Source organism: Tenrec ecaudatus, chromosome 1 (assembly GCF_050624435.1).
Source record: "Tenrec ecaudatus isolate mTenEca1 chromosome 1, mTenEca1.hap1, whole genome shotgun sequence".
NCBI lineage: Eukaryota > Metazoa > Chordata > Mammalia > Afrosoricida > Tenrecidae > Tenrec > Tenrec ecaudatus.
The window spans coordinates 234,802,211-234,821,053 of NC_134530.1; the positions used below are offsets into that span (position 1 = coordinate 234,802,211).

At 39.7% G+C, this 18,843-nt stretch overlaps 1 protein-coding gene across 1 annotated transcript in view; it reads left to right on the plus strand.

Moving 5' to 3' along the window:
* The window catches only part of CENPF (centromere protein F), a 75,870-nt gene that overhangs the window by 38,570 nt on the left and 18,457 nt on the right, over window positions 1-18,843 (plus strand). The window contains exons 11-14 of the mRNA XM_075530343.1: window positions 2,384-2,519; window positions 5,062-8,450; window positions 10,171-14,097; window positions 17,202-17,354. Coding sequence (XP_075386458.1) covers window positions 2,384-2,519; window positions 5,062-8,450; window positions 10,171-14,097; window positions 17,202-17,354 — 7,605 coding nt within the window. The remainder of the gene's footprint in view (window positions 1-2,383; window positions 2,520-5,061; window positions 8,451-10,170; window positions 14,098-17,201; window positions 17,355-18,843) is intronic.

Below are 18,843 nucleotides of genomic sequence, written 5' to 3' on the forward strand. Positions count from 1 at the left end.
CTTGTTTTCTAAATTCTGGCCTTTTAAAGTCTTGGGTTGGTCATAGCCCTAGCATGATAAGCCTGCTGGGTCCCAGGATTGGCTGAACATTTCTTCATTGGCAATAAAATATTTGCGGAGCTAGTGCCAGAAGAGAGAAAGCCATTTTAATCTTTCCATTAAGCTTGCTTTTCGTTTAAATGTCTCCAGTTATGGGCAGAGAGATTGACAGACACATAAATATACGTAATCTCCTTCCTCCCAGCTACCATCTTCTCTCTTACTCTCCTTCCTTCCTTCCATTGGGATGCACTCAGCTTTTGGTACACAATGTGTTCCCAGCTTTCTTGTTGAACCTCCAGATATAATTGATTGATTAATTCTTTAGTACAATCCACTGAACTGCCTCCATGGGGCTTATAGAAGCTGACTGCCTCATCTGTCTCTCAAAGAGTGGTTTTTGGGCTTGAACCGTTCACCTTTTAGATTGCCAATTGGATATAGCATAATAATGCTACACCAATTTTAGGTGTAATACTTGCTGGTCACTCTATTGCTGAAATCATTCAACAGTTCTCAGCGTCGGTCATGTAGGTCTGGCTAATGGTAAATCTTGGGAAACAATACTACTATTGACTGCTCCATCAGCCTTGTTAAAGTGCTTTAAAGGTGTTTCCCCTTTCATATCTCTGATTTCATTTGAGTGGTGATTGTACTGAACCTGAAGAACAAACAAGTGACTATAATTTCTGTGGTTTACTGATGCTAATTTAGATCTGTAACATTGCTGCATCTTAATGATCATTCTGTAAAATTTAGCACTAACTAATGTGATCTTTAGCTTGTCAAAGCTGCCCACCACTTCTAATTGATGCCTGAAGTTTAGCCGAGTGGAAGGGAGGAGGGATTAAGACAAAGGAGCTAAGGAATATAACTACAACAGGCTGTCTTAATTAATGAAGAGATGAATATGTACCTGAATAGGACAGTGATCAGCAAGTTTTCAAGTACTTTTTACTAGCCAGATTTTCCCTTTTCTTGAATTTGGCTGTGCGACATGGGTACCCATCTGCTGGTGGTAACCAGAGTGATAATTGAGGGCAGCTTTCCAGCACAGCACTGCCATCGCCATCTTTTTCTTAATGATGCCGGAGGATGGGTCTCAATGGTTTCTTTAAGATTCAAAAATTTCTCCCATTTCTCAGAGGGGAGTTTGATATTTTAAAATAAGTTTTCAAAACTATGTTAAATCAACAAAGAATATATGACCTCTGCCTTCTCCCAAGTATTGGATGGATGTGTTGCCGCTGTCAGCTTGGAAGAGTGTGTGCCAGCTCTCTGGTCCAGAGGCTGGCATATAATACAGAGTGAGTAAATCATTCGATAAAATGATTGAAAGTTGAAAAACAGGTGGAGGAATATGAATTGAGGATTTATTTGAGGATGTACATCTTTATGTGGCTAGTAAGCCATAGTTTTTTAATCTGACATGCAGACATTGCTTAGTTTGGAGAGTCAGTAAAATAAATAGTCTCCCTAGATTAATAGACCAGATCTGCATATCTAGCTCTGTTATTTTACTGCATATCTTTACCAGATATTTCATTTAGTCAAGTATGCAGAGAACTTGTTTTTACCAGGAAAACGCAGATGCGCCATCCTGAATGAATTCTTCTGTTCTCTGTGCTTCTTGTTTTAAGTAGTGCTGACAGTCTCTTACACCCATCCACTTCCTGAGTCGCTAGGAGCAGAGTGGCTCAGAAGCTACTCCCTGCCAACAGTTTTTGTCGTTATTGTTTTGATGTGTTTACACTGCATTTCTGATACTATAGTTGACCCCACTGCAGGGGCTGGGGATACCTACCTTGAGGGCAGGGACGCTGTTTTCTGTTTGCATCTTTCAGAATGCCCAGCACAGTACCTGACACAGTACCTTATTTTCCTGTTAAACCTTTGCTGACGATACTTTCACCTGGAAAGGCATGGGGAAAGCACAAATTTGTGACATGAATATTTTGTTAAATAAACACTTCAAATCTTTGCAAAGATGTACTTAATCATTAAGATGTGATGGAAACATGTGTCTTCCCTCTGAGGATCTTGTAAATAGGATTTTCCATATGTGCTTACTATTTAACACACAAAGTCAGAAAGTTCAAAGAAATGTGTTTCTTAGGAAAAAAATTAACAGATTTGCTCTGGTTTCTGCATATAGTATTTAGTTTTTAGTTTAGTTTCTGCACATAGTATTAAGTATTTCTGATTTCGTCAAGTACTCAAAGTGAAATTGATTTTTCCCCTAGTGAGATGTACAAACAATTCCATGAGGGATCCTCACTATGACAGAAGCCCTAACTTGTTTGAGCATTTTCTTTGTCAGTAACCAACTCTGTGTTTATTTTAGGAAATGAAGAAGGAAAGCCACCTTCTTAAGAATCAATCTGAGCAAAGGGCCCGAGAACTCTGCCACCTGGAGGATGAACTCAAGAAGACCAAGGAGAATTTAAATCAAAGCCAGAAGTTTGCAGAAGAAATGAAAGGTAAACTTACGTGTTTTATAGTTATTTCTCAAAGCTAATGTTCCCACAAGACATGGTGGGGGACTTTGGCATATTAGTGAATCTTTGAATTTTCAGTATTGTCACCCAGAAAGATGTCTACGTCTGATGTGGAGTCTGAGTTTAGTGTCCAGAGCAATACTGGATAGCATTTTATTGGAACATAGTGAGTTCCCAAATGCCTGGCGTTCAGAACTTTGAAGCCAGAGGGTAAATGTTTGCTACACCAAAATCTAAACCATCAATGCCATTTCCTTCCTGAGAGTAATTACTCTTCGTGTGTGTTTGTTGGTTGCATCCAGACTGCTCATTACCTCTTCACTCATTACCATTTCTATGATAGAAGACACAAGCCTATGTTAATGCATGTTCTCTAAGCTCTTCATCACTTGTTTTTTGGTGGCTTACTTGATTGAATGATTTTATTGTCTTATTTTAAAGCCAAAGAATTTTGGTATATGCACTAAAGGAATCTAACATTAGTTTCATATCTGTTTGCAGCACATGTCTTAAAAAACAACAGTAGCATTTTATTGGGTTTTCAGTGAAAGTGTGCAGAGCAAATTCATTCCCCATTCAGCAATTCCTTCGTATATTGTGTTGTGACATTGTTTGCTTACTCCCTAATGTGTCAGCATTCTCCTTATTTCTGCCTTGGCTTTCCTGTTTCTAACCTCCAGTATCCTTGCCTTCTTAGCTTTATTTTTGAGCAGAAGTTGCCCATTTATCTCATATAATTGATTGTTGTAAGGCACACCTCACAGGTCTTATTTGTTTGATAGGTAGTATTTGGTAAAGAGATGACTTCTGAGAGTAGCTTCAGTTAGCAGGGTGCCTGCTGTAGGGAGATGGTCTTGGGGTACCTCTAGTTACTCTTAGTCTATTAAGTTTGGTCTTTTTTTATCAATCTACCTTTTGTTTTGGGTTTCTCTCACATCCCAACTGAAATCTTTCATTGTGTCCCTGACCACAGCTGTCAACAGTGCTAGTCAGGCACCGCCTAGTTCTTCTGGTGTTAGACCAGAATAGGTGGTGGTTTGTGTGGGGTTCATTCACTCTCTTTGTCCCAGATGAGAATAGACAATTGCATATTAGTTGGTAAGATGGCCACTAACAATTTTTAAAGACCTCAGACACTATTCATCAAGTTTGGTTGTAGAATATCATCTTTGTGAACTGTGTTAAACCAATTGACCTAAATGTACTTTGAGAATATGGGCCTTAGGCTTCAAGCCTATAACTTAGTCCCATATAAAGTTGTTTTTTTGGGTGTGCCCCTAAGTACTATGTAATAATGTAATGAATAGAATAGCATTTCTATATGAAATACCAATACATGTACACAAACGTCCACAACTGTACTTTGTGCACATGCATGTCCCCCATACATATAGATCATACATAGCTGTCCATGTAACAACATACGCACTTTAGGTTGCTATTACTTTAATGCAGAGCTCTTGTGCTGCTGTTCAGTAAGTGTTGAGCTGCTGATAGAAAGATAAAGCTTTCTATTCCTATAAAGATTTACAGTCTTTATAGAACAGTTCTCCCCTGTTGGTTTTTCCATTTTATTAAACAATGTTGTGATTTGGATCAGCATTACAGTATCTCTATAGATTGCATGTAGTAGTATCCATATTTTCACAATATTAAGTTGTGACATGTGCCTTTGCTTAATTATCTTCTGTGGCATAATTTGCATATCTAACATTTCCTTTGACTAATTTGTGAAATATGTCTTACACTTTGATATAACTATTATTTCATTCTAATTTTCCTAAGATATGTTTTAAACTGAGATTAGGACATTAAACATGTATTATTTTCTACAATGGAACACTTGAGATTATAATGCAAGTTACTTTTATCTTCTGAGCTTCTCCCTTAAGAAAGACACTTGATGCTTGTGAGCCTTTTTTAATACTGGTTTAATGAAACTATTTGTAGTTATTCTTGAATAGGAGGGATCATTGGGAAGAGATGAGCTACTGGTAGAAAATAAGATGGTGGTTCAGTTGGAAAAAGTTTGTGCTTGATTCTCATATTCTTAGACAATGTTTGGTACTTTATCAGGGAGCTTCCAAAGGTTTGTGGAAAATAGAATGATAAGATAATTGGATTTTTTCATGTTGTAGGTAATTAAGCTTCTTGGAATGAATAACCATCCACCAAAATTCCATTTTTCTCATTTATCTATACATATCCACCCTCCTACCCACTGCCATCAAGTTGATTCTGGTTCATAGAGATTCTGTACAGGGTTCTAAGTCAATACACCTTTATACTGACTTATGGGAACAGATAGCCTCCTTTTCTGCAGAGCAGCTGGTGGAGTTTGAACTGTTGATGTTGTAGATAGTAGTCGACCACTTCCCCAGAAGCTTAGATGATTACTAGGCAATCTACTTTTTAGAAAAATACCCTGGTAACAATGCCATTTTATCGTAGAACATGTTTTAGAGTTTAGGATTCTTGTAGAATAAATACTAAAGCATTATTGTTATTTTTCCCCCTTCCTTAGCCAAGAATGCTTCTCAGGAAATAGTAGTAAGAGATCTTCAAGAAAAAATAAATCAACAAGACAACTCCTGTACTTTAGAGAAACTGAAACTTGCCCTGGCTGATCTGGAGAAGCAACGAGATTGTTCGCAAGACCTTTTGAAGAAAAGGGAGCATCACATTGAGCAACTGAATGAAAAGCTGAGCACCGCCGATAACGAGTCTCGGGCTTTGTTGACTGCTCTGGAGTTGCAGACGAAGGAATGTGCAGAATTGAAAGAGGAGAAAACTCTGTTTGCTCATTGGAAAAGTGAAAGAGAACATCTTTTAAATCAGATAGAATCAGAAAAGGAAACATTACAGGGCAAAATTAATCACTTGGAAACTTGCTTGAAGACTCAGCAAATAAAAAATCACGAATACAATGAGAGAGTGAAAACAATGGAAATGGAAAGAGAAAACCTAAGTGCTGAGGTCAGAAGCCTCCACAGTGTGGTTGATAGTAAGAGTGTGGAAATGGAAGCCCAGAAACTAGCTTATACAGAACTCCAGCAGAAAGCCAAGCTCTCAGAGCAGAAACATGAGAAGGAAAGAGAAAATTTGTGTTTGAAAACTTCTAAGCTTACTGAACAAGTTGAAGATCTAGAACATAAACTTCGGTTACTGTCACATGAACTAATGGACAAAGAGCAACGTTACCAAGACTTGCATGCTGAATTTGAGAACTTCAGAGCGCTCCCAAGATCCAAAGATCCTTCTCCTGAGATAAACGAGGAGCATCGCAATAGTCTTTCAGCTTCTGTGCAGCAGGCTGCAGTGAACAGCGCCCTTTCAAAGACAGTTGGCGAACCAGAAAGCATGCCTTTAGAAAGCACCAGGTGCCATCCACAAGCAGACCAAAGCTCCACAGACTGTGCTGTATCACAAAACAGAGTCGCTTCTCTTGAGGATTCATTAGAATGCCAAAAACAGATGACCTCAGATCTGCAGAAGCAATGTGAAGAGTTGGTGCAAATCAAAGGAGAAATGGAAGAAAATCTCATTAAAGCAGAACAGATGCATAAAAATTTTGTGGCTGAGACAAATAAGCACATTAATAAGTTACAAGAAGACACTTCTGTTCATCAAAATGTTATTGCTGAAACTTTAATTGCTCTTGAAGACAAGGAGAAGGAGCTGCAACTTTTGAGTGAAAAATTGGAGATTCAGCAAGCAGAGTATCAGAAATTAAAAGACAGCAGTGGTCTACTTGAAGACTCTCTAAGGGAGCAACAACTTTTGTCTGAAACCTTGAACTCAGAGAAGAAAGAAATGGGTTCTCTCCTTTCTCTAAGTAAACAAGAAATTGAAGAACTAACCCAAGAAAACGAGAGTCTGAAGGAAATGAATGCCGCCTTAGACCAAGAGAGAAAGAACTTGCTCCAAAAAAGTGAGCATCTTTCCAAGGGTGCTGAAGAAAGAGAGAGAAGCTTTTCAGAGAGATCTGATCAGTACAAACAGGAGAAACTTACTTTACTACACAGATGTGAAGAAGCAGAAAGTGCATTTGAGGGTCTTAAAGAAAACTACGAAGCAGTACAACAGAAGAACTCTAGATTAGAATGTTTGCTGAATGAATGTACTAGTCTTTGTGAAACCAGAAAGAATGAGTTAGAACAGCTCAAGGAGACGTTTTCAAGGGAACACCAAGCGCTAGCAGCAAAATTAGCGGTAGCTGAAGAAGGAAAACAGAGTTTAATGGTGGAGTTGGAGACTGTGCAGCATGATTGGAGATCTGAGATGACAGATATCCAACAGAATTCCAAAGGTGTGGCTGATGATTTAAGGCAGGAAATTATGACTTTAAAAGAAAATCAAAGGCAGATGCAAAAGGAAATTGATGTCTTACTGGAAGAAAAGGAGAGTTTGATGAAATTAAAGACTGAGCCCCAATATCAAAATCTAGAATTGGCACCAGTCAGCAATGCTGTGAGAGAACGACAGTGTGTGATAGATAAATACAATGCTGAATGTCAGATGGAGCTTGATATGGAAGGCATGTCTCTAGACAGTTATAATGCACACTTAAGAGAGTTGGAAACTGTGATAAGAAACATGGAATTAAAACTTGAGGAAAGTGAGAAGGGGAAGGCATGTCTGCAGCAAGAATTACACAGGATTAGAAGAGAATTGGAAGCAGGAAATTTGAAACAAGACACTCAAACACAAGAAATTAGTGATTTTAAAGATTGCGAAGTAGACAATGAAGAAAAATATATATCAGTGCTTCCTGAGTTGTCTGCCAGTCAAGATGACTCCACACATCTCCCATCTTCTTTACAAACAGTAATGACCACGCTGAGTGAGCTAGAGAAAATGTGTGCAATATCACAGGTGGAAAAGTGTGACCTAACATCTGATCAGAACGACTCAAGATCAGCATCTCTCACAGTGACCAGCAGAGCAACAGAAGCAGAGAAACTAGTAAATGATGTTAAAATATTAAACGATGAAAATGGTCTCCAACGTGAGTTAGTGAAACCGATGCCAGAAGGGGATTTTGGTGAACAGCAAGATGAGCAGAATCCTCTGTCATTGAGTCCTTTGGATGACAGCAATTTCCAGGAGCACTTGACACTGTCAAGCAAAGAAGTTCAAATGCATTTTGTTGAATTACAGGAGAAATTCTCATCTTTACAAAGTGAACACAAAATCTTATACGAGCAGCACCATCACATGAGTTCAAAGATGTCAGAACTTCAGTCCTATGTTGACACATTAAAGGCAGAAAATTCAATCTTGTCAATGAATCTGAGAAACTTACAAGATGACATGGCAAAGGATGTGACTGAGGAGGGACGTATTCTGTCACTGTCATTCTCTGGTGTGACTGATAACTCTATTCTTAAAAGTTTTGGGGAATTCTCTTTTTGCAAAGATCTTTTGGAACAGACAGGAGAAATATCTCCTTTGAAAAATTTGGAAGACAGTGTTTCCGCGAAGCAGTCTGATTCGCATGAGATAGCCTGTAGCAGCCTGCAGGAGGGCACTCAGAACAAGGAAGACATTCCCTCTGCCCCTGTGACGAGTGTTGGAGACCTTGAGACTCTTTGTCAGATGTACCTTCAGGCCCTCAAGAAGTTGGAGCAGGAAGTGGAAAGTCAAGGCACTATGAAAAATAAAGAAATCCAAGAGCTTGAACAGTTGCTAAGTTTTGAAAGGAAAGAGCTTGATTGCCTTCGAAAGCAGTATATGTCAGAAAGTGAACAGTGGGAACGGAAGCTGAAAAGCGTGACAGTGGAAATGGAGTCCCAGTTGGCAGCGGAAAAAAAGCAGACTGCACACCTGTCACTCGAGCTAGAAGTCGCACGACTCCAGCTACAAGGTCTGGACTTAAGTTCACGGTCTTTGCTTGGCACTGACTTAGAAGATGTAAGTACATGAGATTTGCATGCTATTTCCCACTAGTTACATAATTTATACTTAGAGTACATGTTTGCTGAATTGCAAACGATATTTCAGTTAAGATTTTTAGGGTTCATGAAATAACTAAATTATATACCTGCTCTGATTCAGAATGAATAGAACTTTTAGAAAATGAGTATGCCTTATTTGGGGACACTTCGTTGGTTTGACTTGTGATTGTTAATTGCAAGCAAGTTGATTTTTAGTCAAGGCAACCCCATGTATGTAGAGTAGACCTATTCTGAGGTTTGCGAGACCTTTTGGAAGCAGATTTGGCACACCTGTTTTCCTCGGTGCCTCTGGCCTGGTAATTGTTCCGTGCTTAACCACATGGCTCATCATGTTCACTCATAGCTGACTTCTGGCACCGCTGAGTGTGTCCGAGTAAAACTGTGCTCCATAGCATTTTAAAGGGCTCATATTTCAGCATTTTTTCCAAGGTGCTTCTGGGTGGATTAGAACCTCCTTTTGATTAGTAGACGAGGTTGTGTGACCCAGAGACTCCATACTATTTATTACATGGAAAATTATTAGAGATGGTTTTAAAGTCTCCTGCAGAAAATTAGAGTATAGAGTCAGACAGAGGTCCTCTTTAGGATGTGTATGTGCTTGTTCTCTGAATTATAAAGCACAGTTAAGTATTGGATTTGAATTACAGGGTGAGGTAGAATTTAACCTCACATGCTGCTTCGGACACTTTTTAATGTTACAGAATAATAGTCATGAAATAGATGTGGAAGATTCTCATATAACCAAAGTTCCTCTCTTAATTTGCAGTGATACAAGTAGATGGTTTGTTATTTAAACAGTAATTTCTTTAATAAGTAGTTATTGACTAATTTTGACATTTTTTATTCATCAATCAGCATAATAATAAATGCAGTGTGGTATAGGCATGTCACTTGATACCCTTTGTTGTCTTCTGTTATGTATGGAAGGCAAGCAGTGGAGGTGGGAGTAGTAATAGTAGCACCTGGGAATCTTCATTGTGCAGATGAGGAACCAGTGAATCTCCAAGACACATTGCTTGCAAGTGCTAGGTTCATTCCTTGGACTAGGAATCTGGTCATGAAACTTTTTCTTAGAATGTATACAATAAATGCTTAAGATGGAGAGGGAACATTTTGTGTGAAATTTGTTTGCTTTTTATTTGATAATCATATAGGAAAATTTTAAGTTGGGGTTGGGGGATGCTATTTAGAATACTCCTAGCAAGATTAGAGCAATCAAATTTAGATGGCTTGTAATTTAGATGGTAAGGTCAATGGCCTATCTTCCTGATATATCTGGCCCGTGATATATGCCTTCTCCAAGAATGTTGACAGTTTAATTGAGATAGATCTGAATGCAGAAAAAAGTGTGGAGGAAATCGTCACTTGAATCATCAAGAGAATGTGTTTAGCTCGGGCGAGAAGCTAATTTCTTTTCTTTTTTGAGAAGCTAATTTCTATAAAGTAATAATTAAGCTTCCTATTTTCTATTTTGTTTCTCCTTTAATCTTTTTTTAAAAGTTTTATTCTCAATCCACATATCACATAATCCAGTATTTCAGTCATATCAAGAAGACTTGTACAGTCATCGCCACAATTGATTTAGAATATCCACCCCCCACGGTTAAATAACTTTTAACATGAGTTGTGCTGTTGCCATCAGTTTTGTTAATTCTGTCTGGCTATTTTATTTATAGGCTATTCAAGGCGGAATTGAGAGCGGTGACATCAAAGAATATACTCCAAAAACTAAAAGAATACCAAAGCAGGACATTCATCAGATTTGTGAAAAAGACGTTCAGCGGGACCTTAGTCTGGAGCCGGAGAAAATAACCGAGACTGATGCAATCAGACAGACTGGAGAACTGTCTAGGGAGCCGTCTTTGGAAACAAACTGTCTGACTCCAGTGCAAGACAGAACTCAGGACAGTTCAGAGTGCATTTCTGAATCATCTCTCTCTTATTCTAGTGCTTTAGTGCCTGCAGATTTTCTAGAGAATCAGGTAGCCATTCAGAATCTCCAACTACAGGTAAAAGAGACATCAAACGAGAATTTGAAATTACTTTGTATCATAGACGAGCGTGACAAAAAACTTGAAGCTTTGCTAAACGAAATAAAGGAATTAGTTTCACAAATTGATTTACAGAAAGTACAAATAACGACCAAGATTGAAGCATGCACAGAATTGGAAAAAGTGGTAGAGGAACTTAAGAAAGAAAAATCAGATTTAAGAGAAAAATTGGAATTTTTCTCCTGTGGTAACTCAGAGTTATCTCAGAAAGTAAAAACGTTGGAAGGCTTCAGTTCTAATTTAGATATGACTGATAAGGTGTCAGATGAAATTATTGAAGATAATGTAGGCATGGTGAATGACAACTGGAAAGAGAAATTTCTTTATGTAGAAAATGAGCTTGAGAGAATGAAATCTGAGAAGGCTAGCATGGAGCATCACGCCCTCTCCATGGAATCTAACTTGGAAACATTGCAGACAGAGAAGCTGCGTTCAGAAAAGGACAATGAAAACAAGCAGAACGCTATCACCTCTCTTGAAGAAGAACTCTCTGTTGTCACAATGGAGAGAAATCAGCTTCGTGGAGAAATAGATATTATGTCCAGAGAAAACAAAAAACTGCGCCAGCTGTCTGAAAGGATGAAGGAAAAAATACAAGACCTTGAGTCTCATAATGGTGAATGTCTGCATCGCCTTCAAGTTGTGGAGGCTGAGATCGAGGAGAAGGCAGCACAGCTTCAGGCTCTATCCTCCAATGCGAATGGGCTGTTAAAGGAGAAAGCTGAACTCCAGGTGCAATTGCGTACTCTGGAACAGGATTCACAGGTACTCTCTTTGGTAAAAGGAGATCTGGAAAACCAAGTTGGACTATTGAATACAGAGAGAGACTTGCTTGTAAGGGACTTAGAAAGCCTGCAGAACAAACTGAATCAGTCCGAAGATGAAAAAGTTACCCACTCTAAGGCCTTAGAGGCTGCATTAATGGAGAAAGGTGAGATCGCAGTGAGGCTGAACTCGACACAAGAAGAAGTGCACCAGCTGAGAAGTGGCATTGAGAAACTGAAAGTCCGAATTGAGGGCGATGAGAAGAAACAACTCCATGTCTTAGAGAAACTGAAAGAAAGTGAGCGTCATTCTGATTTCCTTAAGGATAAAGTTGAGAATCTTGAACGGGAGTTGCAGATGTCAGAAGAAAACCACGAGCTTGCTATTCTTGATGCTGAGAATTCCAAAGCAGAAGTGGAGACTTTCCAATCAAAAATAGAGGAGATGGCAGAAATACTGAAAGGTTTAGAATTAGACCTTGTCACAATAAGGTCTGAAAAAGAAAATCTGACGAAAGAACTAAAAGAAAAGCAAAATCAAGTGTTAGAATTTGAGCCCTTGGTTTCGTCACTTAGGAGCCTCATCGAAGAAAAGGAACTAGAGAAAATACAGGCGAAAGAAGAATGTAAGATTTCTGTAGAGTTGCTTCAGACACAGTTGAAAGAAGTAAATATGGAAATAATGGCCTTGTGTGCTAACCAAGAGACATGTACAGCCCAAGACGAGAACGTGGACTTTTCAACAAAGGAAGGATGTCAACTGAGAAATAGCATTGAAAAGCTGAAAGTCCACCTGGCAGCAGATGAAAAGAAGCAGCTTCATGTTTTGGAAACACTGAAGGAGAGTGAGCACATTACCGATTTGCTCAAGGGCAGAGTGGAGAATCTGGAAAGGGAACTAGAAGTTGCAGGGAAAGCTCGACAACGGCTCGGTCTTGATGCTGAAAATTCCAAAACTGAGGCAGAGACTCTTAAAGCAGAAATACAAGAGATGACTGAAAGCTTGAAAAGTTTAGAATTAGATCTTGCCACAGTAAGGTCTGAAAAAGAAAATTTGACAAAAGAGCTACAAGAAAAACAGTGTCAGATGTCTGAGTTAGACACGTTTGTCTTTTCACTTAAAAGCCTATTAGAAGAAAAGGAGCAAGAGAAAGTACAGATGAAGGAAGACTGCGAAAGCGCTTTAAATTTGCTTCAAACACAATTGAAGGAAGTAAACACGAAAATCGTAGCCTTGTGTGAAGACCAAGAGATATGTCCAGCCCAGGAAGAGGGTCTGGGCTCTCCGGCAGAGGAAATCTGTCAGCTGAGAAGTAACATAGAAAAGCTGCACGTCTGCATTGCGGCCGACGAAAAGAAGCAGCTTCGCGTGTTAGAAACACTGAAGGAAAGCGAACGCAGTGCAGATTTGCTCAAGGGCAGAGTAGAGAACCTTGAAAGAGAACTAGAAATTACAGGGAGAAAACAAGAGCTTGCTGTTCTTGATGCTGAGAATTCCAAGGCCGAGGTAGAGACTCTGAAGGCAAAAATAGAAGAGATGACTGGAAGCTCAAAAGGCTTGCAATTAGATCTTGTCACATTAAGGTCTGAAAAAGAAAATCTGACACAACAGCTACAAGACGCGCAGAGCCAAGTGTCTGAGTTAGACACGTTTGTCTCTTCACTTAAAAGCCTATTAGAAGAAAAGGAGCAAGAGAAAGTACAGATGAAGGAAGAATCTGAAACTGTAGTGGAGATGCTTCAAACACATTTAAAGGAACTTAATGATGAAGTAGCAGCCATGTGTGATGACCAAGGGGTTTCGATGGTCAAAGAAGAGGGTCTGGGCTCTCCAGCAGTGGAAATCTGCCAGCTGAGAAGTAACGTTGAAAAGCTGAAAGTCTGCATTGCAGCCGAGGCAAAGAAGCAGCTTCGCGTGTTAGAAACACTGAAAGAAAGCGAACACAATGCAGATTTGCTCAAGCGCAGAGTAGAGAACTTCGAAAGAGAACTAGAAATTACAGGGAAAAAACAAGAGCTTGCTGTTCTTGATGCTGAGAATTCCAAGGCTGAGGTAGAGAGTCTCAACATAAAGATGGAAGAACTGGCCCAAAATCTGAGGGATTTGGAAATAGATCTTGTCAATGTAAGATCAGAAAAAGAAAACCTTTCAAAAGGGTTACAAACTGAGCAAGGGCGAGTATCTGAATTAGAAGTACTGAATTCTTCATTAAAAAATCTACTACAAGAAAAAGAACAAGAAAATGTACAGATGGAAAAGGAATCTAAAGTTGCAGTGGAGTCGCTTCAAACACAATTAAAAGAACTAAATGAAAAAGTCGCCGCTTTGTGTATTGACCTGGAGACATGTAAGTCCAAAGAACAAAATCTGAGCAGTGAGGTGGATTCTCTTGAGCACCAGAAGGCTCAATTGCTAAAAGGCTTTGAAGAGGCCAAGCATAATTACATTAATTTGCAGTCTACTGTGGATGGCCTCATTCAAGAAGTAGAAGATGGCAAGCGGACACTTGAGGAGAAGCATGAAGAAATCAATATACTAAAAAATCAAATAAAAAATCAGGAGCAGTTAGCCTCTAAACTGTCCCAGATGGAAGAAGAACAGCAACTTTGGCAAAAGCAAAAAACAGAACTGGGAAGTCGGACGGTAGAATTGGAGCAGAAGATCCACGTGTTGCAATCCAAAAATGCCACTCTGCAGGACACTTTAGAAAGAATGCAGAATTCTTACAAGGATATTGAGAAGGAGCTTGAGTTGACGAAAATGGAAAAAATATCCTTTATAGAAAAGGTAAATGTCTTTAAAAAATTTTACATTTTTAATTGTTGAAACTAATATTTTGTTTACATTGAGTGAGGGCTTACATAGCGGTTTAAGGTTCCCATTCAAAGCTTTCTATGAAAGTTGTTCAGTGGCAGTTGTTAAATTCTCCCCAACATGGGAACATTCTAACTTGTACTCTGGTTGTTCTGCTTATATTAATCTAGTGTCCCTGCTCCCTTTTCATCTTTATTTTAAGGTAATTGTTAACCATTTAGGTCTTCTAGGTGCATAGTCTCAGAATGTCAGTTAGTCTCTATTAGGGTCCAGCTATTGCGGCCCTAATTAGAACAGTGGTATTGGTAGCCAGCACCATTTAGTTCTGACCTCAAGGTAGATGAGGCCCTAGTGTGTGTAGACTCTTGTCATGTAGATGGATTTCTTCTCTGAATCTTTGATTTCCTTTCTCTCTTTTTCTTTTGTTCTTGGCAACTGGAAACCAATAATTAGATAGCAGCTCACAAGTTTACCAAACTAGAATGTAGAACATTGTTTTATGAACTATATTTTGCCAGTTGACTGAGCTGTTCCATGAATCTAAAACTTTAGGACAAGGTTCTGCTTCTAATCTTTCAAATCCAGAAACCCAAGCCTCTGAGTGTTTGGTTGTTTAATCGCGTTAACATTTAATTGACTTAGTTCTGGGGAGAGGACCTACTATGTGAATTAGATTTTCATATAGAGCAGTGGTTCGCAACTTTCCTAATGTTGCAACCCTTTCATACGGTTACTCATGTTGTGGTGAGCCTCCCACCCACCCCTCCCCAATCATAAAATTATTTTCGTTACTACTTCATAACTGTAAGTGAATCGGGCGACCCCTGTGAAAGGGTCGTTCAACCCCCCAAGGGGGTCACTACCCAGAGGTTGAGAACCGCTGACCTAGAGAGTGTGTCACTTTGGACCAACTGCGTAGGCTTTAACTTTACGGGGCCTTGTGGGAGCATTATGTCTGCTCTTGAATACCAACTCTTATGACATGTTCACATGAGATACTTCATGGATTGACTTGCCTCTCATGTAGCACCTCCACATTGGTAAGGTGGTGCATATGCACAGATCTTGATCTGAATTCTTTTTCCTTTTCTTTCAGTAGATCAGAATGGAATGTGTTTTTGTCAGACCCGCAACTCACAGTACTCTCTTTGTTGCAGAGTAGAATTGTTCCACGACTATTACCCTTTTTAAAAAAAAATCATTTTATTAGGGGCACATACAACTCTTATCACAATCCATACATATATCAATTGTGTAAAGCACAGTTGTACATTCATTGCCCTCATCATTCTCAAAACATTTGCTCTCCACGTAAGCCCCTGGCATCAGCTTCTCATTTCCCCCCTCCCTCCCCATCCCCCCTCCCTCAAGAACTCTTGATAATTTATAAATTATTATTTTGTCATATCTTACACTGTCCTTTGTCTCCCTTCACCCACTTTTCTGTTGTCTGTCCCTCAGGGACGAGGTTATATGTAGATCCTTGTAATCGGTTTCCCCTCTCGACCCCACCCTTTCTCCACTCTCCTGGCATCACCACCCTCACCACTGGTCCTGAAGGGATCATCCGCCCTGGATTCCCTGTGTTTCTAGTTTCTCTCTGTACCAGTGTACATGCCCTGGTCTAGCCAGATTTGTAAGATAGAATTGGGATCATGATATTGGGTGGTGCGGGGAGGGGGGCGGGGAGGGGAGGAGGGCGGGCTTTCAGGAACTAGAGGAAAGTTGTATGTTTCATTGTTGCTACACTGCACCCTGACTGGCTTGTCTCCTCCCCGCCACTTTTCCGTAAGGGCATCTCCAGTGGCCTACAGATGGGCTTTGGGTCTCCACTCCGCACTCCCCATCATTCACAATGATAAGGTTTTTTTGTTCTGATGATGCCTGATACCTGATCCTTCAACACCTCATGATCACCCAGACTGGTGTGCTTCTTCCATATGGGCTTTGTTGCTTCTGAGCTAGATGTCCACTTGTTTACCTGCAAGCCTTTAGACTATTCACCTTTATGGCAGCAATTTGCCCAGGTCACCCTTTGGGTCAGCAGTGGATCACAAACCACCCATGCCTGATGGAGAGCATACCAGACCAAAACCAAACCCACTGCTATTGAGTCAGTTATGACACATAGTGAACCCTGTATTGGATTTCTGAGGCTAAATCTGTACAGGAACAGGACAGCCCCATCTTCTGCAGAGTGGCTGGTGGATTTTTGAATTGCAGACTGCAGTTAGCAGTCCCAAGTCTAACCCATAGCAGCACCAGTGCTCTTCTCTTCCTCCATCTTTTTACCTTTAAGGAAGGAGAAAGGTAATATGAAAAAATTATCCATTTTAACCAAGAAAACACCCGGCCTCTCTTTTGGGGCTTTATGCTTTCATTCCTCTCTTTGTGCAGCATTTCCTAGTCAGTTAGCTGTGACCAGGAAGCTCCATAATAGAGAAAAAGTAAGTTTTGCCCAGTGTGCTTACTTACTGATAAAGGAAAGTAAATTCCTTCAATTTAAAATTTTTCCTGGACAAATATTAAAAGGAAAAGGGAGTGTTCAGGAAATAGAATTAATCCTAGGTGCATCTTTTCAAAAATTTTCAGGTTTTTATGGAGCTTGCAAGAGATGGCAGTTACTGTAGAGATGATTAGACGATGGATTTCAGGCTGTTACCCCTTCAAGGGACAATTCCAAATCACAGGCATGTTCTTTGTAGATAAGTCTGACATTTTGGATTACCCGATACCCAAGAACACATAAAAAATCTAAGAAGCTCCATTATACAATATTCTCTGATGTTTACATGTAGTGTAATACCTCCATGCAGGCTTTCCAGACTTAGTAATATTACTTCTCTTTATCATTCCTTTCTTTTTACTGTTTTCTGCTACTGTCTTTGCTGAAGAGAAAAGATAAGCTTACCAGTAAGTTTTTAGAACATTGGCTAAGTGGATTAGTAAACTGAAGATAAACCAAGTTTCGTTTAATTTTTTAAGAGGAAAGTAAATGTCAGTATGTTGTATCAGGATGATTAATTTGATTAAAACAGACATCCATCAATAGATCCTAAAAAAAGATTACTTTTCAGGTCAAAACATTGACTGAGAAGGAAGTGGAGCTGCAGAGGGAAATGCAGGAGGTGGTGCAGAACACTGCAGTGGCCAAAGCAGAATCTGAAGGAGAGAAAAACAGGCTCACTGAAGAGTTAAACTTAGTGCTGGAAGAAATCAAGAATATCAAAGTAAGTTCCTCTCTGGTAGATTCATTGGACTCTGATAATTCAGTGTGCACACTCACTGCTTACGGTTTGACATGGCATCAGTAATGCACCAACTTTTTTGGCTTTTGAATAAAATAATCCAGAGTTGATATTCAGATTGGACTTGGGAGCAATCACGACCATCCAGCACTGTTAAGAGCAGGAAGGAATCATGAGTGGCCTCTGAATAGTGAAAACTCCAGTTATGGGGCCCAAGAATTTCTTCATTGAGGAGACCCTGGTATTATAGTAACTCATATTAGAAGCAGTTTTTATGACTCTGGTACCCTCGCTTGCCACAGATCAGAAGCCAGAATTTGCTAGAGGCAGATGCACTGACAGATGCTAAGAACTAAAATAATAGCAGAAGGGAAGTCACAGTAACATGTAGTGACAACCTCATGCGGGTGCTATTTTAGGGTCGGATTGATGTGGCAAATCTACATAGCACGTGGGCTGCTAGTTCCCATGGCTATTTACGTACCACATACGCTGTCACAGACTCGGTTCTGACTTATGGCAATCCCATGTGTGTCAGAGTAGGACTCTGTTGGCTAGGGTTTTCAGTGAGTGGTGTTTTAGAAGAATGTTGTCAGGCCTGTCTTCCAAAGTGCTTCTAGATGGATTCGAACCTCCTACCATTCAAGTGAGTACTAACCGTTTTTACCACGCAGAGACTCTTGCAGTCACATGCACTGCTAATTCATAAGTTCCTTTTCTCTGACATCATGTTACACTGCCCATAGTCGTGGCTGCCACTCAGGCAGAATGGGCAGAAGAACTGAAACCTGTCTGCTAAACCTAATTGAGTGGTGAGCGTTTCCAGCTCCCAAAGTCCTCATGCACTTTTAGAATGGCAGAATAAAAGATAGCCATGATGATGTCCCCTGTGAACAGAGTGTTGAGACTGTATCTGTAATTCCCTAGATAAGGAGTCAGGGAAATCTGTACTCCTTTTTTTTTTTTTTTGGTGTGTGTGTGTTTGTCGTACACTATTTCATTTTAATACAGTAATTTATTTACAACAGACAACTTTGTCATTTCATCTAAGCAGTTGACTAAATTTTCTGACCACTTTGTTTTTCTTGGACGAGCTGGTGAGCTCTACCTAGGCAGAAGTTCCTGTGATTGGTATTTGAATGATAAATCTGTAGAAATCTCGTTTGGTGCTGAGAGACTGGGACTATTCCCCATATGTTGTTATGTGCATTTCATTCTTAGGCTTTGTTGTTATTAGTTGTTACCAAGTTGATTTTGAATCATATTGACTCCATGTGACATTGTAGAATTGCCCTTTGAACTTTCCTAGGCTGTAATATTTATAAGAACAGATGGCGAGGTCTGTAAAACTACTGCGTGGATTCTAACCACTAACCTTTTTGTGTGGACCCAAGTGGCTTCCTTAGGCTGTACACCCCAAACTCCTTCCTTAGGCTCTACATGCCAAACTAAACTGCAGTCATAGAATTTA